Genomic DNA, 22,803 nt, shown 5'->3' with positions numbered 1-22,803 from the left:
CTCTGTCTCGGGAGGATAGCTCAACGGCAACGTGCCTGCCTTGGAAACAAGATGACACGGAGCAACACAGGTTCTATCCCCGGGTCCGCGCTTAGAAACCTCTGGGTATTAAGCGCGTTATAAATAACCTATCATATCATTAAAAAAAATAACCTAACCTATCATAACACTGGTGGCGCAGTGAAGCAGAGACAATGCTGTATTGTTCTGCTGTGTGGTCTAATCCGCGGAATATAAGCTTCCATATCGAGTTGGGGTGATGTCAGAGCAGGACAATACAGCATTCGTAAACACCTTCCCTTGTCAGCCACGCATGATAAGATGCCTGCGGGTTCTCCAACCTATTCAGCTGGAGCTGAGGACCAGGCCAGGCCCTCAGGGCCTGGACTTTCATTCTGTGGCCCGCCGGACGTTTGGGAATTCAACGCTGGTGATCCTTCCACACTGTTCACTAACATACTTTAGGGTACCTGTCAAGCCCCATAGGGGCTGATGACTTATGTAGATGAGCATCACGTTTATTTCAGGGAAAAACAATAACATGTCATAGGAGGAGTTGGGGTTCATGGACTCCCTTTGTCCATCTCTGAAACGGAAATGCACTCATGTAATGTAGAGGGGTGGGAATGTTAGAGCGGGTATATAGAGTACAGCCCATGAAGCCCAACCCTGGACGTTCCCTGCGAGGTGGGCATGAGTAGGTGCAGTGCTCTTCCGAGGGATGGCAGACCATTGCCCAGGGTTCGTTGCTGTCAGGATGGAGTGACTGTTGTTGCGGAGAGAGGACAGACAGGACTTGCCGGTAAGAGGGCGGACTTGAGGGGCAGCAGCTATGCTCTCCCAGAGTCAGAGAGAGAGACACTGCCTGAAGGGGTTGCTATCCCCTCCCCCCAGGTAGGAATTATAATGCAGCACAAACTCAAACCATGATCCTTTGTTCAAAGCCTCTGTGCGGGCCTTCTTTTCTGTCAGACAGTTGGCCCCGCGTGTCATGCATCTGTTGTGCACACCGGCAGCCTGCCTCTGATTCCCATAGAAAAAGCTTGCTGACGACAGCTAGTCCCGGGAACTGGGCTAGACCCGACAGCAGGGTCATTGGCTGGCAGAGGACTGGGCTAATCCTGACAGCAGAATCACTGACTTGCAGAGGACTGGGCTAGACCTGACAGCAGGGTCATTGGCTGGTAATAGACTGGGCTAGACCTGATAGCAGAGTCACAGGCTGGCAGAGGACTGGGCTAGACCTGACAGCAGGGTCATTGGCTGGTAGTGGACTGGGCTAGACCTGACAGCAGGCTCATTCGCTGGCAGAGGACTGGGATAGACCTGACAGCAGACTATTGGCTGGCAGAGGACTGGGCTAGTCCTGACAGCAGGGCCATTGGCTGGCAGAGGACTGGGCTAGGCCTGACAGCAGGGTCATTGGCTGGCAGAGGACTGGACTAGACCTGACAGCAGGGTCATTGGCTGGCAGAGGACTGGGCTAGACCTGACAGCAGGGTCATTGGCTGGCAGAGGACTGGGATAGACCTGACAGCAGACTATTGGCTGGCAGAGGACTGGGCTAGTCCTGACAGCAGGGCCATTGGCTGGCAGAGGACTGGGCTAGGCCTGACAGCAGGGCCATTGGCTGGCAGAGGACTGGGCTAGGCCTGACAGCAGGGTCATTGGCTGGCAGAGGACTGGACTAGACCTGACAGCAGGGTCATTGGCTGGCAGAGGACTGGGCTAGACGGAATTGATGCTGCATGACTGAAAGGTGGTGGTCCTGTGGAGGAGCACAGGCTGATTTACCTGAGAATGCACAAACTCTAAAGAAGTGCTGCTAAATTAACTGGAGGCAGCTCGCTACAATGGGGACATTTCGAAGGTCTTACGTTGTACAAAGAGAAACACCCACAGAAATCTGAAACAATGTTTTTATAGGTTGATATAGTCCTCAAAGGATCCGCTGCAGAGATCAGAGCCTTAATGACAAATATTTCTGCAGGGACCTCCCATTTGAATCCGATGCGCGCTTATAGAGGGCTTTCTACCATAGACCGAACAGTAAGGGCTGCTCTTTTAAAGGGATATTCAGCTCTGGGATCTTGGCTTTCCCATTAGTGCATTGGGGAGTTCTATGTGATTTCTTTTTTTTTTTGTAAACGAGCAAGAATTCATTGATTTTTTTATTTTCTATTAATAAGACATTTTACTGCAAATGTATGCAGGAGGGGTGCCACTCCCCCATTTTGCTCCCCTCATTTCCCCATAAATGTATGATATGGCATCAATTCCCTAACCCACCCACCGCACACACATTAGCGGTAAAATGCGGTGGAAAACATTCGACAAATTCTCCCTTGATGTAACAACCTGAGATTGAATCTTCCTATTCCCCGGTGGGATGTATCTGCTGTGCGTGTGCCATTCCATGTAAGACAGCTGGAGATTGCACAGAACCCAGGAAATGTCATTTTCCTTGGTGTACTGAGCGGTTATGGTTATGCTGTGATCATAATGGATAATTTTATAGACACTACCTAGCAATGAGTTATTAAATGGGGTGTGAGTGGTGATGGATGCCCTCTCTGTTCATTCATTATGGTAACTAAACATTGTGATTTTACCTATAGCCTTCAGGACCCTAATTTAGCAGAGGAGGAGGGACCACACTTACACTTAAAGCTAAAGTTCAAGCTGAGTCAGAGGCCTGGTTAACAGCAACCCTGGCATCAGCTGGCAGAGCAGGCAAATCATGCATTAGGGGGCCTGCTGTTCTGGGCCCCTTATTGCAAAACAAGCAGCTCCCGAGAGCCCCCTGCAGCACTACACACAGGAACGTTCCATGTTGCCAGTGTTACTGCAAGTTGTACTGAGCATGTATCTGAAGGGAGCCATACCCCATCCCCCAACGTGGGCACGGACGGCATTTTGGGATCACCAAGGGTCGCAGTCGTGACCCCTGTTGTTTCCCTTGCTACCTTTAAAAAAAAGAAATTACTTTTTTAATTGAAGCTCATTGGCTGTGGCCATTACCATGTGGCTCTTTGTTTCTGGAGTGGCTGGCTTTCTTGTTCTGGCCTCTTAAAAAAACAGGGGGTTCCACAAGTGTAACACGTTGAGCAGTGACTCTAAATAAGAAAGAATACGAATAACAAAAAATTTGTCTCTCGAATTCTATACAATAATTGCCAAGAACTCATTAAAGGTGTATTTCAGGCACACTTCAGGGGGTGAGTCACTGATTTAGTCTGTTCTTAATCACGTCAAATTCACAATGCAGACAAAAACTTCCAAACAGCATTTAGAGTAAAATAAGAATTCATTTCAGACTATGCATTTTGCTTTTCGCAAGTTGCAATTATAGCATGTTTTTTTCTGCAGGTTCAATTCCCAGCAACTCAGCCTTTCATCATTCTGAGGCCTATAAATGAGCACCAACACAGGATGGGTGATATTGTATGTATATTCATTCTATATAAAGCGCTTAAGCTTACATGCTATATAATAACACATCATTATCATTTGGCCTTGGACGTCTGCTTCCACTCACAGTAATATGGGCCTATACACACTGATATTAACGATACATATGGTGATCAATTCTTGTATGAAATGTATATCACATTAGTGATATCGTAACCATATTTTTCGTAGTGTACTTAGGAACAATGCTATGCGATGCCACTTCCTGTTTTGTCAAGGGGTTAAAGGTTGTGTTCCATTGCTTCGTGTGATGTCGCTTTGGGGTGGAGTAAAATGCCACCACTTTCTGTGATGTCATCAGAGGTCAAGGGTCGTATGATGTCACTTCTGCTAACCCTGTCGTTTTGGTGAAAAGACGCCCCTGAATTGGAGGCCCCTTCAAAATAGCCCTCGCAGGTTGTGCAGCGCATGTGCACAGCCTCCAGGGTGCGACACACGCACAGTGCCTGAAGGCCCACATGCATGGTTTGATAATACAAGCCATGTGCACTGGCAATCAGATCCCCTCATTTGCATGGTGTATGCGCCCATGCAAATCAGGTAATGCCACCTACTGGATGCTCACCTTCAAATAAGTATAGCATTCATAGAGTTTTGAATTGGGTACCATTGGGTGTGTTTCCATCAAAATAAACATATTTATAACTCTCACTACAAACATTCAGATATAAGAAACAATAAATACAACTCATATATAAACTGAATGGTCCATGTGAAACATTGCCTTTTCCCTATCCCTCCAAACACACATTAAAACATAACATAAATTACAGCTCCCCCTGAATCCTATTAAATGTTGTATAAACTAAAGCTGTAAAAAATGTAAATAGGCAATACATGCCATTAATATACGCATATTCTAACCTAAGCATCACAAAACAAGAACTCTTAATACTCACCGAATATGACAGCCAGATCACAATGAAAAGGAAAGCCAAATGGAAAAGAGAACAGCCTGTGCTCTTTGCACCAGAGAGTGACATCACAGTTACCCCATAAAAAAGCACACACGTGTCATGAAGTCACAAATGAGCAACGCAGGGACTGACATGGATTTGTATTTGAGCCAGTGTCATTATCTCCTATAGACTCTACACATTCTATACTGTCACTGCTTTTGGCTCACATTAGGTGGCGCTGAAGTGCCAACTACTTTCTCTATGAGCCAAAACTAAAAAGGCTTACTGCTACCGAATTGCACTTAATATATCAACCCCAAAGAGCTAACTCCGCAAGCATTGGAATTGTGAACCACTATGCAGAATAAGCCCCAAAAAACTACATAATTGAGCATTCCAAGTGAAGTATTACAAGATTTAGAGTGTTACACGATTTAGATTATAAAAATAACATCCATGGCCACTCACAAAAACACAAACTCCATCTGAGGCTGTGTGTAGTTGTTCTTGTTCTCTCATTTCTATTGAGCGACCAGTCCAAACCTCAAACCCAAGTCTTCACAATTATATCATTACCCAACAAGATGGCACACATTACATGAGAAGGAAAACACAAGAGAACTGTGAGGTGGGAATGCACAGCTAATGTAAATCAGGATAATTGATGTGGAGTAGAAGCACACCAAAGGTGTTAGTTCACACTATTAAATAAAGAAATAATGTCAATGAATTTTATGGTGAAATTTCACCATAAAATTCATTGACATTATTTCTTTATTTAATAGTGTGAACTAACACCTTTGGTGTGCTTCTACTCCACATCAATTATCCTGATTTACATTAGCTGTGCATTCCCACCTCACAGTTCTCTTGTGTTTTCCTTCTCTGACCACACAAAGGGAATTGCACGCACCTTCTAGATATTCGGTATTATATAATACCTGGATCTGTTCTCTAGTGAACAGTATAATATGTCTTTCTCTAAAATAGACCAGACTACAAATAACAGAGCTGAAACTTTAGCTTTCAGCGAAGAAGAAGCCACGAGAATCCTGGGGCTGATTAAGATAGCAGGAACTGAACTTACAACCACTGACAAACCAGAAGCCCTGATTCGACAATTAGAGTGGAAGATTCGAAGGGAAATCAATCTTAAGTTACATGCATCAACTTTAGCTCAGTATTTCACCACAAAGAGGATACCAAGAGGCCTGAGGGTAAACCTCGAACCCACCTTATGAAAAGAAAATCCTGCCTTTGTGAAACGTTGGCATTTGATCCTCAATAAATGCTCACTGGATTTGATCATTTTAACGATTGAAGAACTGGCTCGTTCTTTGACTACCTTGAATGAAGATATAGAAGGTCTCAAAACTTCACTAAGCAAAACCTACACGGCAGATCAACTTAAACAAATTCTTGACGAAACCAATCAGAAACTAGCAAACTATTCACAGGAACTTGAAGCAAAAAAGATCAGGAAGTTCAGAAGGGACACGCAAGACTATAAGTTGGACATAGTCTATAGTTGGCAAGCCTATTACGGGTACTACCCGAATAAACAGAATAGTAGCAATCCACGGAAGACTGGACACCCATCTACTGGGAACACCTCTTCTGACGCTTCCAGCACAGAACTAGACGCCATATCAGGTCAGACCGCGGAAATAACACCAGGTCCCTCAGCCAGCGAGCCCACGAACCATGAAGCTACGACTTCCCCTTTTTTAGAAAAAAGCCGACTCGAAGAGGACAAAAGAAAAAATCCACAGAGAAAGAAGGGGACGAAGAAACCCTGATAGTCAATATTTCGTCATACCATCTCTCGAAGATGGAGACACAAGTTCTGAGGAAAGGTTTATCCTTTGTTCCAATGAATAACAGTACCTTATTGAGGGAAAAGATTGATTTCTTTAAACTTATGCGCAAATTGAAGCTTAAAGTATTCTTCAACTCCCTGGAAGAAGACAACATCGAAAAGGAACCACATGAATTCCTAGAGCTCACTCCTAAAAGTACTTTTAATCCCCCAATACATAACCATATACTATCCACTTTTGAGAAGACCGTACTTGAAGACTTCAAGAAGATACGATTCAAAACTAAGGCTCAAGGAAACTTCACTAAAATCGAACGCCAGACATTGAAAAATCTATTAGACAATCAAACTATCATCTTCAAACCAGCAGATAAGGGAGGAGCCCTAGTCCTGATGGACAAACAGGATTACCTTGATGAAATTGAAGGCCAATTAAGAGACGAGGAAACTTACCTTGAGGTCCCTATGAACCCAACAGAAACAGTGCGAGCTCTGATTGAAAAAGTCCTGGATGAGGCCGAAGAGAATGACGTAATCTCTGAGAAAACACGCCGGTTTCTCGACAATAAACATCCCATCATGCCGGTGATGTATATCTTACCTAAAATCCATAAGAGACTGTTAAAACCTCCAGGCCGCCCCATTATAGCAGCTACTAACAGCATCCTTGAACCTTTGGCACAATATCTGGACAAAATACTTCAACCCTTGGTCCAAGAGACGCCGACTTATGTGAAGGACACCATGCACTTCCTGCAACTGTTGAAGAACACGCAGTTTGTGGAAGGGAGAGATATATTATTTACTATGGACGTTACGTCCTTATACACAAATATTGCCCATGAAGCTGGCCTAGAAGCTATAGAATGGCTTATTTTGAGATCGGACAAATGTCAAGGAGACCGGCTGTTCATTCTCTCCCTCTTGAAATTGGTACTTAACAACAACTTTTTTAAGTTTCAGGATAGATACTTTATCCAAATTTCAGGCACAAGCATGGGTGCAGCTATGGCACCGTGCTATGCCAATGCATTTATGTACTATCTGGAATACGAACATGTTCTCACATCACCAAGATGGATGAGACACCTATCCCTGTACGTGAGATACATTGATGACGTCTTTGGGGTATGGACTGGTCCTCAAGACGAATTGGTCAATTTCTTTGACATGATGAATCGGATGAATCCACGCATTAGGTTTACTACAGAGACAAGTACAACAACTATACATTTCCTGGATGTGGAAATTTACGTGGCTGGAGCTAAACTGGAGACCAGTATTTACACCAAACCAACCGACAGGAATAGTCTATTACTCGCCACAAGTTTCCATCCTAAACGAACCATTGACAGTGTGCCACTGAGTCAATTTCTACGTTATAGGAGGAACATCTCAGAACCCACTGAATATGAACGTCAGGTGATTACACTGGAAAATAAATTCACAGCAAGAGGATACGACTCTACATTGATCTCAGATGTATCAGGAAAGGTCCGTGAGATAAACAGGGACTCACTACTAGTACCGAAACCAACAAAATCTCGAGAAACACTGGTATATGTTACCACCTACTCGGTCCAGAGCACAAGAATTAAGAAAGCCATCAAAAAAAACTGGCCCATGCTACAATTGGACCCACAATTGCAACATCTTTTCCCTGATCCTCCAACGTTTGCCTATAGAAATAGCAAATCTATACGAAAGACCCTAGTGAAAGCTGAGATCCCAGTTGGGGGTCCGTCCACCCAACACAAAGGCACTATTCCATGCCACAATTGTCAACACTGTGGCAACATCATAAAGGGCAATCACATTACACACCCCCATTCTGGCAAACCTTTACAATTAAAACACTCCTGTACCTGTGATGCTCAAAATGTGATATATGCACTGAAATGTCCATGTGGACTCTATTATGTAGGAATGACTACTCGGAAAGCAAAAACAAGATGGACTGAGCATAAGTCTAATATTCGGCACAAGAGTCCCAAATCACCTGTTTCATTGCACTTCACAGAGGCACGCCACACTGTGGCGCAGTTAAAATGTGTTATTTTAGAACAAGTGACATCAGGTACCAGGGGGGGAGATATACAACGGAAATTAGCACAACGTGAAATACTATGGATTGATCTTCTAGACTCACTGCACCCCCGGGGGATGAATGTTGAATTTGATTTAATGTGCTTTGTATAAATTAGCCTGAATCGCCACAATGTCCGCCCAGCTGCAAGGGTAACTGACATATGATTGTTTCATGGACTACAATGCCTCACCCCAAGCTGTAAATAGGGTTGTCCCCACGCCATTGTGACTCTGAGCTCATATTTCCACTTTCTTTATTCCTTATTAGGTTTTCGTTCTCAAACATCTAGAGCCTGTGTCCTTAACATCTAGATTGTGTGATATCATATATTCCCCTCTTTGTCCACTCGATTCGTTACCATGGGCTTGTCGATACATTTACTCTATGACTTTGTCACTTGGTGATTAGTAGATTAGGAATGCACATAGCTATATTGGCTTGACTCGCCAGTTCAATACCTCTTTTTAGTACAGAGATACGGCCACCTGAGATACCCCCCCATAGAATTGTCATTTATATTGATGCGAGATGGGGGCACCCCGCGAATCCTTCTGGTTTCGCGGTGGTGCCCCCACTCGCATCCCAGAGTAAGCAATGCCTGTTTGAGTGCTTTCCTCTACATATTTAATCTAGAGACCCCGCTACATGGGTTACATTGATTCCAAGGTGCTCTTACCTATTACTCTATGGAGCTCCTCTCTCTGCGACGAGTGGCCCACACCAATATGGCGGATTTCCCGGCTGGCCCAGCGCGCATGCGTGGGGTTACCGGGACAACAACTAATGCCTACCGCAGTGGAGCCGCTGCGCTTACAGCGGTCGGCTCACTCGGTGTTTATCTGCAACCTAGGTAGGTCTTTAGACTCCGTGTGGACGGCGCACCTGCGTCTGCACTTTTTTGCACCCGCCTTTCTACACTTGGCGTGATGCATTGAACTTCATGTATCTCGTAGCGAGATACCAGGCTTGCGCTCCTATATACATTTAATATCTGTTTCTATCCCCTCGGTGGATAACTTAGACATAGCTCGTTGAGAAAACTTTGTTATGACCATCTAGATGACTCATGACTGTTTGGTCTGATCATTACTCTGTTACTATTCCTTATAGGGTGTCCCGGCCGTATTCTGTCACTTCCCGGCCTCCGGCGCATTACAGCTGTTGACTGGGTCTGAATTGGAACTTTATCAGCCTCAGATTGAGGTTAGTACCCATTACCTCTCTACTTATTTCGGTTCAAAATTACATCAGTTAACCTCACTGATTAGCTTAAATGGTAATGTTTACTCTTTTGAATTCCCCGCAGGAAAGGCTTTTAGAACGCATTTAGCAATCACTACCCTACTACATACAGGAACAGTGAAGTCCCCACCCTGAAGATGGATCATTCGATCCGAAACGCGTTGGTTACCTATGTCACCTATTAAAAGGGGCTTCCCTGAATGGAGCTACTTCACAATACAAAACCCCAAGAGTGAACTTATTGCTGTTTGTCAAATTTATATCGCTGGTTTACAATTGGTTAATGAAATGTGTACATGTCCCTTTGAACATTTACAGGATGTAAATAATTATGCTAGGCTTTGAGCTACTTGCTTTCTGCTTTTGTTGCATTTATGTACCTTCACGAACCAGGATATACTCTGTTTGTTAATTGGAATGAGAATTCCTGGATGCTTCACCATTGTCTGAATAATTCTTTTGTACATTGTTCATTTGTTTGGAAAAAACAGACCTGGAGAGGTCTATTAAAAAGTATTAAAAAGTATTAGTCAGTACCAGATCTGTATAATTAGTTACATAAGTGATCTTACATGCCCGGTTTACCCTTTATTGATGCTATTTATTTTCTATTTTGTAATTTGTTAAAGTCAAGACTCAATTAACACTCTTTCCACATGAGAGTATTAATTGATCAACTAAGAGTCAACATTTAACTCCCGAACGAAGATTCGGTAGGAGTGCATTTGGGCTTACTGCCTAGCAATAGGTAGTTTAGGTTGTTTACACATTACATGAGCCCAACTGGAAATTGATGGCTCAAGGGTCTTGAATTAATTATAATCTCTGGCATTGCTCTAGCCATCACAGAAGTGAAAATAGCACATACAAATGAGACCTGGTCCAGTCTGAACTGCTATGTCGAACGCCCTCTGCATAAGACGATAAGCTTCCCCTTACATGTTTCAGCCTCATTGGGCATAGTCAGTGAGGTCTAGGTGGGCCTCTATGCACAGGAGGGCCAGGTCCCAGCTCTGGGTATACCTGTGCCACTTGGAGTGACACTAGCAAAACTCAAGCTTAGTGGTTTAATGTTTTCAATTAATGTTTGCCTCTTGTATTATTTTTTGCCAACGCCCCCAGAACATCGTGTTCAGCCTGCCATCTTTAGGGCTATGCAAACTTTCAGTTTTGTAAATGTCAGCAGGAGTGTGACAGGTATCCCCATATGGGGGCCCCAGGCTGCTAGTATTATGCCGGTTGCAATGCACTTAAACACAGATGGCTGTTCCCCCAGATGTGCTGTTTGTGCACTGTAAAGTTGCAACATTATTATTAGTCTACAGTGATACAGAAATCAGGATTCCGACGCATGTTTTGTTCCTCTCTTTACTGACAAACAAAATCAAATGGTGCCCCCAATTTGACCTTTCATGATTGGGTTCCAGTTGATGTGCTGGTGGTGCCAAGGCCAATCGAAGCTGATGCCGGTGTAAGGGCAGGGCAGCTGGCCCAGTCTTAATCCGGTGCATTAACTTCAAACCTAGTCTACCTTTTATCAATAGGAGCATCTTAAGCCATGGACTTTGCTGCTGTTTAGAGATGTCTATCGTGCGTCCTCTGCCCTCCTATAATGATCCTACGCAGCACTAACTTCCAAAATCTTCTAATTTCGATGACTGCATCAACGCATTGGGTATGCAGCGCCTTATACTACTTAATTCATTCATTTTTTATTTCGCACTTACTACCGGAGGCCAGTCTCTAAGCACAGGACTGGAATTCGAACCTGCCTGCTCTGCGTTGTCTTGCTTCCAAGACAAGCGTGTTGACCCTGAGCTTTCCTCCCAGCCCCAATACTACCAACATTTAATGATCTCATCCAAATGATAAGGGGAAAGCATGCAAAATATAGCGCGGAAATTGACGCTGGAAATGAGTCATTGACCAGAGTGCATTTCATACTGTCAAGTGCACCTGCCACGCATCACTAGAAAGAATCTAGGCTCATAAGTGTGCTCACTTTGTCAAATGGATTACTCTTACCAGAGAATGTGACACCGTGCTTCCAAAACCTGGCTCTGCCATATTAAAACCTGAGCTCCTCAGGACAGCATCTGCGTTCACTAGTCCAAAACCTGGAATGATGATCCCGGTGTGACCATCTTATGTTTTGGGATTGCAGTCACTTTTTTTGGTCAGCAAGATGCGTGCTGCTCAGCTATGTAGGGAGCAATGGCCAGTAGTTCTGGTTCCTCACCGCTCTCTTCATCATACAAATCTCTTCTCTGTCAATGAACTCCTCCCTCCCTAGGGCTTTCTACCTCTTGCACTAGTCCAAGTAGGACCAACATTCAGCACAACTCCGCTTCAGGAGACAGGCAATGATCGTGCATGCCAGTGACCCTGACCAGAAACAGGTCACGGTCACTGGCTTTCGGCTTTGCAGGATCATAAAGCATGTTCAGTGGCTTAGTGCTTTGCACAGGTTTCTCTGCTCTGCATAAGTAACATAATAATAGCTCTGTGCGTCCCTATTCTATTCCTGCTTCTCACCTGCCCTCACGTGTTGTCCTGTTTCCCTCATTTTTAGCCTACCTCCAGAATAAGGTTTGGTTACTCTGGGTTGAGACACAACACGCCGTGATCCCAAAGTGCGGGTGCCATAAGGCCACTAGGGTGGTGATTGTCATAGCATAAAAGCTTCTCTCTCGCTCTCTCTCTCTCTTTCTCTCTCTCTCTCTCTCTCTCTCTCTCTCTCTCTCTCCCCCTCTCTGTCTCCCTCCTCTCTCTCCCTCCCTTTCTCTATCTCTCCCTCCCTCTCTCTCTCTCTCTCTCTCCGCCCCTCTCCCTCTCTCTCCCCCCACCCTCCCTCCCCCTCTCCATCGCCCTCTCCCTCCCTGACTCTTCCTCCTTCTCTGTCTGTCTCTCTCCCTGTCTCTCTTTCTCTAGTTTCAAGAGGTCGGACTCCTCATCCGCATTTCGGAACCATAAACGTGCAATTAAGTAAAACAAAAAATAAGCAAAAAAACGGCCTTTGGTAGCTTTATGGACATTTCAAAGGAAGTATTAACATAAGGCACAAGGGTGGAAAGAAATTGAAGTGCGGCAGAAGTGCGAGGGTAGAGGAAATGGAGGTCACCCACGACAATGCAGAAGGAAGGTGTACATTAAAAAGAATTGTGTGATAACATTTCAGGCAAAGTGGAAGACAACGCATAGATATTAATGGCCCATATTGCAAACTTCTCCACCCGTGGATGTCATATCACTGCTGAATGTGCTATTGGCACAGGCATGTTTGTCTATTAGAAGTCATCTGCTTGATCCACTTCATGGAGCCCTGTGCATGAAGGGGCCAGGTAATGTGGGGACTAGCAGATGTGGGTGTGTGCATTGATTGTAGTGCGAGAAGGGCAGGGGTACTCAGAACACCTTTTATTTGTACTGGTAGGGTGTGCATTAAAAACAACTAAATATACTTACAAAATGCAGTGATGCACCAAAATACTCTAATTTCACAGTGGGAGGGCGCTAAGAAAATGGAAGAGTAGCTTACTGCCTTAGGGCCTCATTGTGAGTATGGCAGTACTTCCAATAAAACAGGTGGTATTTCAACGACTATGTGTTTTTCTGAACATAATAATTTTGAGCTTCGTGGTATTTACATAATGCAGTATTACGGAACGGTGCCAATGTTGCATGGCTAGAGTTTTAAGCACGTTCTAAAGAATCAAAAGTACTTATCCATCATTTTACCGCCAATCAAAAGGTGAAGGGAAAATAATTGCTTCCAAATCTCAACTGACAAAACGGTTGTGCCTTAAGCAGATCCTCTTCACTTGCAGCCCCAAAACATTCAAGGGAGTCACCAGGAGGCTGAAATTGTGAACATGTTTGATGCCCCCGTGTTTACGCATTTTGTGAATGGAGATGAACAATGCACAGAAAATGATCTTTCTGTCGCTTTTGTCTCCTGGGCAAAGCAATGTCGTAATCCGCTGCCGTCCCACATGGAGTTCCTCATACACGGGTGGGAATGCGGAAACACTGTACGGTTGGTATCTTTTAACTGCCTAGGTAGGGTTAATGAATGATTGGTACATGCCTCTCAAAATAATGACCACAGAGTTCCTTTAAGCCATACTGCGAATGGGCTAATCGGGTAACCTGTATTCTTTTATTTTTTATTTTTATTTTTACATGGGGGTGTTCCTGCTGCCTCAGGGCCAACATTGCAAAAAGAAAGAATTTTCGATATTTAGAAAAAAAAGACATCCCTTACCTCTGGTATGAGCTGGAAAATTGCATTGGAAAATAGAGTCCCAATGGCTAAGCCAACGAAATAGGTTAATACTTTTGGGAAGTATGGCTTCTTTAAGACAGGCATGATGAACAATCCGAAGAGGGATGGCAAGCTGATCAGGGTTACCGCCAGAAAACCGAACCCCCAAACTGTGGGAAAGAGACAAGGCATGTATCGTAGTTATAGCATTACACTCTTTTTCATTTCAATCTATAAATCAAAACGAGTCAGGGATTCTCCACATACAAAGAGAAATCAATCATTTAAAAATATGCGTAAAATATAAGAAAATTAACAATGTATTTTACTAACAACAACTGCCCTAGAGTAAAGAAAATGATGGAATTCGTTTGTACCGTGAAGTGCTAGTGAAGAACACGGCCAGAAGCAGCATGCGCACTGTTAAATAGCTGTCATTTTGTCTGACAAGAAGAAACATAGCCCCTAGGAAAAATACACATCTGCCCAGAGCCATTAATCTGCCTGTTGGAAACAATTCTACAAGGGCGGCTAGGTCCACCGCATGGCGGTGACTCGGCCGTGATCCAGTAACTGTCCCGGGCAGAGACTCCTTCTCCATCTTTCTTTCCAGCCTCAGAGTTTATACAGTGAAACGAACAGAGGGAAATCCCTTTGTAATTACTCTGTCAAAGATGGCCTCAAGAACACACAAATTCCCAGACATGTTAAAGGTTTTTTTTTTCATTTGTAGAAAAGGGCTCTAAGGGCCATATCTCTCTCTCTCTCTCTCTCTCTCTCTCTCTCTCTCTCTCTCTCTCTCTCTCTCTCTCTCTCCCCATCTCTTTCTTTCTCTCTCTCTCTCTCTCTCTCTCTCTCTCTCTCTTTCTCTCTCTTTCTCTCTCTCTCTCTCTCCCTCTCTCTCCATCTCTCTCGGTCAGTTCCTCCCTAACCCAGAGGTTCCTGGGCCCCAGGCTGGTCTCTAGAGATTGGTAACCCTTACTATCTAAATGCTACATAACTCAAAGTGATGGCCTAACTGCAAACACCTTATGAAGCAGACTCCCACAAGGACTTCCTAGGTCTAACCTAATCTGGACCCCAGGTTTCAATTTGATATGAAGATAGATGCCTTTAAGACATTCGAGTTCCAATCTGTCTTGTCCTTCCACTTTCTGGTATTCGTCTCCCTATATCTCTCTATCACTCTCCCTGTCTCCCTCCTACTCCTATCCACTTTCTCTCCTCTGTCTCCCAGAGTCTTCTTGCTCTATCCCTCCAATGTTACCCTCATTATGATTTACCTCCACCCTCCAATCTTACCCCTTCCTACTCTCTCTCTCTCTCTCTCTCTCTCTCTCCTTTCCCCTACTACTCTCCCCTATCCACACCCCTCCTACTCTCACAATTCCACAACACTACTACTCTCTGCTCTCCACACCCCTTTTACTATCTCTTACTCTACTTGTACTCAATAACTCTCGCTTTCACTTTCACAATTACCTCCTCACACACTCCCTACTCTCTCTTACCACTCCAACACACGCTCACTCAACCCCAGGTACCACTTCCTCTCACCAGCCAATACCTTACCCGGCACACTGCCTGAATAATCCCATCCCACGCTCCTCTGCACCACCCTTCCTCTTCCGGATCCCTTGGTCTGCCTCTGCCTCATCTGACCTCACCTGGAAAACCCACATTTTCTTGCTTCTTGAGCATCCTTTTATCTTTTCCCTCCATTCACTTTCCTCCCCTGCTATTGTCCTGGGTCAGTCTCCTACTATTCATTCCCCAAGAAGGTGTTACAATAGGAAAAAGACATAAAAGTGGGTCTAAGCCACTGCCCTCTCTTAAATGGAGGTACATCAGGGATTGTCAATTGGGGCCTGCTCTGGTTAGTTTGAATGTTCATGTCCCAGTTCGTGTGAGGGTCTCTAGTTGGCCCTTCGGTTTGGCTCGGTAACTGCTCCATGGCTGCATAACAGGTAAGTGTCCGTATTTCATGAAGTGGTGGGAGCTTGAGGAATATTAGCTGATATTCGCTGAGTTCTTTGGTGGTATATCGCATAGCGGTTTTGCTTCATTCTGTTGCATTTCGTGTGTATGGTTTCTCTGCATCTCTCCGGAGTCTGTTTCATGCTTTTCTCTGGTCCCCTGTCTGTGGTGCAAGAGACGGAAAGAAAGTGGCTAGCAACAGGCAAGACAGCTATGGTGTGATTGACAGTGGTACTCTGCACAACCAGACTTGCAGTGTAGGAAAGGGCAGGGACTGGGGTTCTCTCAAGTGCCACCTTCCAACTGTGGGGTATGACTGTGCCTGGCTTCCACCCTGCTAGGCCTCCCACCCCAGGATGAGAGGGTAATCCACCCCCTCTTGACGGGGTCAAATTACTGACCCTATCACATTTCTGATTTGGAATGAGGACGAGGGCTTTGAGCTCGGGTGACTGTTAGATTTGCTATCCTTTAAATCAGTCAGCACTGCCAATGCTGGCCACATCATTCAGCCAGTCATTACATTGGTAGATTTTCCATTTGTGTTCCAGTATTAATTTGGATTTGTTGTAGCATTACGCAACTCTTCTCTCCAAACCATTCAACAGCTTTGTGACACATCCAACTTCTCTATGAAGATTGAGGACCAGTAGAGTGACGCTAAAACATGACATCCACTAGCCTCGAAGTTGTATAATTGCCTCTTATTTCCCACATGACTCCATTTGGATAGGTGGTGATTCTGACTCTGCATTACACCACTTATCATTGACATATTACTTCCATGTAAAAGCAAGCTTTTGCTGTTGTTGTCTGGGTAAGTAAACCCATAATCATGTGGAGCATTAAAACGGGTAGTATTCGGAAATCCAAGCTCTTTACCTATTACCGCAACACCTATAATGAGGCCTTCTTTTTATTAGATGAAGAGGCCGCAGGTAGCCAGCAAGATGGCTCCTTCAGTTAAGTGCTCGCCCAGATTTGACTGCATGGTTGAATCCCAGGGACACTTATACTGTGCTTCGTCCTTCCACGGTTGGTGCATTTAATATCATTAAATTGGGTAATAAGAAAACCTGTTATTACAACAGTTAGACGCGAAGGGATGCCAGAAAGAATCACTATATGAAAAAGGGTCTATTAATATTATTTTAAATCATTAAGGGATACTCATTGCTTTATCCCTTTCTGCACTTCTGCCAATCACTTAAGTATCTACAATGGGGGTTCAGATACAATTGGGAATTAAAAGGATCAGGAAATTAAATATGTTTTCAAATGACAGAAGTAAATGTAGCACAATTTAGGGATTATCTGGGGATAATAAGAGATATTAAGGGATTAAAATGCAAAACATCTCAATATCTAATATACCAATTAAATAGCAACCCAGAAGTACCTGTTGTTCTTTTCATAAAGCCAGTAAAAAATGCATAATGCCCCATCCTTTGAGATAAAGCATATTTGGGATTAATTTAAATAAAAAGTTTCAATTTCGGACATACAAACAACGTTAATGAATCTCTTGGCAAAATGGAATCAACCCGGGGAATGTTTGCATTAGGCAGTAATAATTTAATTCAAAATGGAGGACAACTTTATTTCCAGTTGTTTCTGCTTCATTGAATGAACCTCTGAAAGTGTGGTCACGATCTGGGAGCAAAAAAAGTAAATGCTGATGAGCTTCTCTGCTTAGCATGTGCCCAGATGTATGACTTCACTAATCACAAAGTTAAATGACCTTTACTGAAATTGTGTTAAACTAGTGGATGATATGAGCATATAATGTGATGAATAGCATCGCTTACCTCTACCTACCCCGCAACCTCAATCGGGACATCAGTACCTCCCTCAATCCTCCCTCTCTTTCCATCTTGCTCTCCACTCTCCCACCATGAGCTGCTAACAACAGCTGTGCCTCAGGATCCCCTTAGACCCTTGCCCCACTGCTTTACTGAAAGAAATCCTTACATCCACCTGCGCTGGCGACTTCGCAAGATCCATCATCAACATGTACCATTTCTGGCACCTTCCCTGCAGAATTCAAAACCTCCTACATCAAGCCCCTGCTCAAAAACCCACACTCGACTCCCTTGTCCTGACCAATTACAGACCCATTACAAACAAAAGATGTATAGCCAAACAAACCGACCGACAGCATACTCACAACTTTGCCATTTCACAGAATCCAACTAGATCCTCGACTCCGCCCAATCTGGCTTCAGACCTTTGCAAGGAACTGAATCATGCCTAGTCTCCATCTGGGTTGACCATAAAAGACATTCAGACCCAGATGGCTGCGCTGCCCTAATCCTACTAGACCTCTCAGCAGCCTTCGACACCATTTACCGCTCCACCCCCTCAGACAGATTTCACTCTCTCGGCATCAGGGGCACAGCTCTGAAGTGGATATCCTCCTTCCTCTCCAATAAAATCCCAAATAGTACACTTGCCTCCATTCTCCTCGACTCCCTGCCCAGTCACCAAGGGAGTGCCACAGGGGACCTCTCTCTCCCCACAACTCCTTATTCCCTAGCTAAGCCCCCTTCCCGCACTCATGCGATCCTATGACCCACCCTGCTATAATTACACAGACAACACTCAAATCATCTTCAAAAGCCCAAAGGGACCCTTACTCCACTCCCCCCAAGCTCGCAACATGTCTCTCAGAAATCGAGCACTGGATGACTGCCAGCCACCTCCTACTATTGCAATAGCCTGCTCTCGAATCTACCATCTTCCACTCTGCGACCCCTCCAGCTAATCCAGAATAGGGCAGCAAGACTTATCTTTGGCCTTAAGCCCAGGGACCACATCTCTCCTGCACTAAAAACTCTTCACTGGTTCCTGGTTGCTGCACAGATTAAATTCAAATACCTCTGCATCTTCCACAAGGTGGTCTGTGCCCGGGGGCCACACTATCTTCAACTTTACCTTACTAAATGCTCTCTCTCTAGACCACTACGCTCCTCTGGATCTAACTCTCTATGTGTAAAGCATTTTGCTAAATAGAGGGCAGGTGGCTGTTCGCTTTCCTCAGCTGGCTCCCTCCTATGGAACAGCCTCCCCCTCCCCCTGCACCTTGACCTGCATCTTCTTAAATTCCAGAAGTTCCTTAAGACTCTCCTCTTTACCTCTGCCTTCCCTTCTTCTCTCACCTGCTAATCCCATAGTTGCTGCGATTGGTGTCCTGGGCTCTTATGCATTCCTGGGGCCCTGACTTCCTGCACTCAATCGGCCCAGCTCCTGTCTATCTGCACTTGCATTTACACCCTCCACCTCCTGGCCATGTAGCACTCAACATTCCTAGCACTTCATCTGTGGCTCGCCCATGAGCTCAGACTTCACAGCATTGACCCCTGGCTTCTTCCTTGCTGCACTTGCACATTCTGAATACTCACAAGGCATAGTAGGTTCGTCCATTTTTCCTATATCCCCCACTGCTCTTATATATTGTGTTTTTAATGTATTTAAATGTATTTTCCACTCCTGCTCCCTCCCTGCCCTGTGGGCGCTTTGAAACAGTATTTCTTATTGTATGAGCGCCTAATAAGCAAACAATAAATACGTAAATACTCAACCCAGGCCAAACTGAGATCATGCTCTGTGGAGAAACATCCCTCTTCCGCCAACCCTCCACGTGGCTGCTCTCCCTAGGTCCTCCGCCCATGATCTATCTCCAACATAGTAAGGAACATTGGACGCATTATGGATGCGGACCTGACCAAATCACATCTCATCAACTCCATTACAAAAAGCTGCTACCTACACATTCACATTCACATTCACATTCTCTGCCACCTTTTTCCATTTCTGACCTTCCAACACAGAGTCTCTACCATCATTGCTATTATCCTCTTCGCTTACACTATACTAATGCCCTATACCTGGTGCCCCCTGGATCAACAGGTACAAAACACTGGCGTAAGGCTCCTTGTAGCCCTAGACACAAGAGAACGCATCTCTCTCGCCCTCTGTGTCATTCAATGGCTTACGATCCAGTTACAATCCACCTTTAAGGCAATGCGCATCCCCACCGAGCACTCCACAACATAGAACCGGAATACCTGCAGCATAAACTTACATGCTTATGGTCTAACAGAAACCTCAGATCAGGCACAGCACTTCTCGTCATTCCAGTGACAAAATCAACAAGAATAGGGGGCCCCTCTTTCTCAGTCCCAGCACTCACCATCCGAAACTCAATCCCATTAACCATTGGCTGCATAGAAGATCACCTCGCCTTCAGGAAGGCTCTCAAAACCTGGCTCGTCCCTTCAACATCTTGACAGAATTAGCCCCTCTCCTGGGTGAACTATTACTCCCCCCTGATGGGAATGCTGGGGCATGTGAGGAGTCGACAAGGTCATACATAGCACCACCACATTGAATGCATCTCAGTCAGGCCTTTATGATAAGCTATGTAAGTCCATTTCCAATTAGGAGTCAGTCTTTCTTCACTGGAACAGCAAGCATGTCATCACATTGGAACATAACCGTATCCCTCCCGGGCATGGCCCACCCACCTTCATATTTCTGTCATAAACACTACTCGACTACAAACATCCATAGCACGCATCGTCACCTCCAATAAAATACAGCTGAGCCACATGCAAAATTGGGACCAGCCATTCACATAATGTGACCCTTCTGACTCTCCTGCTCCCTTGACATTTTGTCATAGCACCCATTCCCTCACCTGATAAATATGGGCTGAAGCTAACCACTCCCTACCACCTTCGTATTGCAAATAATACATACGTGCATTTTAGAAATCCTTTCGTCACCTCTCACATCTCAGACTATGGTCATTCGAATGGTGGGCATCCCTGCAGTGCTTTGAGGCCACACCAATGGAAGTAGGCGCTATTCAAATGCCATACACCATACCATAACATCAGTTTTATTGCAACTGCACTATAAAACTGCAAGACATTGGAACATACCAGTACCAGCATGATTTTGTCACTGGTGCCAAGAGGTTTTAGAGGAAATATTGTATGAACCACAGGGCTTTGCAAGTAGTTGCTGGACTAACAATCAGAATATGGAAATTCTGGATTCACTGCACTTTGCTAAAAGGTGTTGAACAATTATTTGTTAAATATTTTACCCAATCATAAATATTTTCTATTTTCCACATAAAGGCAGGGATATGGACCAACTTTCGACCTGACATCAGGCTGACCCCTTTCCTCCTGCAATTCACGAAAAGGGATGAAGTAGTGTCTGTTCATAGAACATCTCACAGACCAATAATCTACAGAGCCTCCCCATCCCAGATTGATTGATTACATTTTTTGAACACGCTGAATCGCCCATAGGCCTCAGAGCGCACAATAAACTGAGACAGGACAAACAACACAATGTAAACGGGCAGTCTGTGGACAAGATTTGTCATGGTTGATGAAAAGAGGGCTGGTGTGTTCAAGTAGTTATTGATACTGTTTACAGAGGAGACTCCCTGGCCTGAACCATTTAAATGCATATTATAATGGGAAGTTGGACATCGATGGCCTGATGGGAGATATTAAAGCCATCCTCATGTGTAAAGGAATTGCAACATTCAAATAAACCAGTTTTCTGTTCATGTAGAAAAACTGTGCATAGCCCAAAAGAAATGTTCTCATGAGATTTGAAGGCCCATGCACTGCACACCTCTTCCCTACCCTTATCCGAATATAAGGTAATGTCTTTGAAGTTCACAAGGCCAAGAAAAGGGACAGAGCTTGTGCTGGACTAAGGTTTTATGAGATTAACAAATGGCCACTATGAAAACAAAAGACACATTTAATGGAAGTCAACTCTTAAAAATACATAGAATTAAAATTTGATTCCTGGCGAAGTCCAGGATCTAAATGACAAGTGGCAAGTTACAGGAGACTGCCACATGACTGAGGGAGTGGAGTTATACCCTCTGCTCAAGGAAGATAAGGACAGATGGGCATTAGCCCTGGGAGAAATAAATATTAAGTGCTTTATGGCAGGCTTGGTTCAACGATGGCCAGGCCTACATAGAGACATTGAGAACAGAATATGCTGTTTAATTCAAGGGAAAAATATGCATGTCATTATTTTTACATAGTATTGTATGGATGATTACACTTCAGCACTTATCTCAGGAACCATAATTTACACAATAATGGTTCAAATATCATTTAAAAGCCTATAAAAGGGCCTATTATTGAGACAACCTAGAAATTCGACCTTGGGAACTAAATGTATAAGCTGAAATGTTATGATAGCTCTCCAGAAAATGACAATAAGCAAAGATTCAGGGAGATGATAGCATGTTGAATTAGGTATCTTTAAAGAAAATCTTACATTGATAACTGTCATCTTTTTTGAATAAATTCCCCAAATCTGCCCCTTGACCCTGCAACATGGTGCCAAAATGAGACACACTTCATTAAGTCAGGCATGATTACACCCTTTTGGAAACATATAGTTTGTTACTCTTATTTGTACATTACAAATATTTGCCATGTTGTAGTTTTTAAGGTCATAACTGAAGTGGTCAAAAATGCTATTTCAAAGGCGTGTCGTTATAACTCGCAGGGATGATGCCTAGTAACTAAAGGAACCAATTAATACAATGGGGGTGGACAATAGATGCCCAACCAGAATAGTTAGTGAATCAGCTGGCACATCCTAATTTAGATGATTTGGGGAGTGGCTAAAGATGTATAAGGAGATGACAATGGAAAAAGGGGGGAGCTGTCTGATATGATCAGAGTTGGACTACTGAAAAATTGCTGAAGAACCAACATTTCTTGGGAGGTGCAGGAAACCAGGGAAAGACAGAAATTGGGATCCATTCAAGGAGATATGATATGATATGGCATTTATAACGCACCTACACAAGTGTTTCAAGGCGGAGAGGCAAATCAAGGGGGATTGATGCTGGAGGCTATCCATGACTGAGTTTTGGTCTGACCAGATCCCTGTGCTTTCCCATGAGATGATCCTGGAGATGGTGTATTCTCCTGAGCACAAAACTCAGAGATATTCAATGTAAGTAACTTGTTTAAGCAACCTGAGT

At 44.2% G+C, this 22,803-nt stretch overlaps 1 protein-coding gene across 1 annotated transcript in view; it reads right to left on the bottom strand.

Moving 5' to 3' along the window:
* SLC39A8 (solute carrier family 39 member 8) overlaps positions 1–22,803 on the bottom strand; it is a 238,445-nt gene that overhangs the window by 95,347 nt on the left and 120,295 nt on the right. Inside the window, exon 4 of the mRNA XM_069630700.1 lies at positions 13,785–13,954. Coding sequence (XP_069486801.1) covers positions 13,785–13,954 — 170 coding nt within the window. The remainder of the gene's footprint in view (positions 1–13,784; positions 13,955–22,803) is intronic.

Source organism: Ambystoma mexicanum, chromosome 6q (assembly GCF_040938575.1).
Source record: "Ambystoma mexicanum isolate Mex_15411 chromosome 6q, UKY_AmexF1_1, whole genome shotgun sequence".
Taxonomy (NCBI): domain Eukaryota; kingdom Metazoa; phylum Chordata; class Amphibia; order Caudata; family Ambystomatidae; genus Ambystoma; species Ambystoma mexicanum.
Note: the sequence above shows the minus strand (reverse complement) of the source record. Positions and strands in the feature narration are given on the sequence as shown.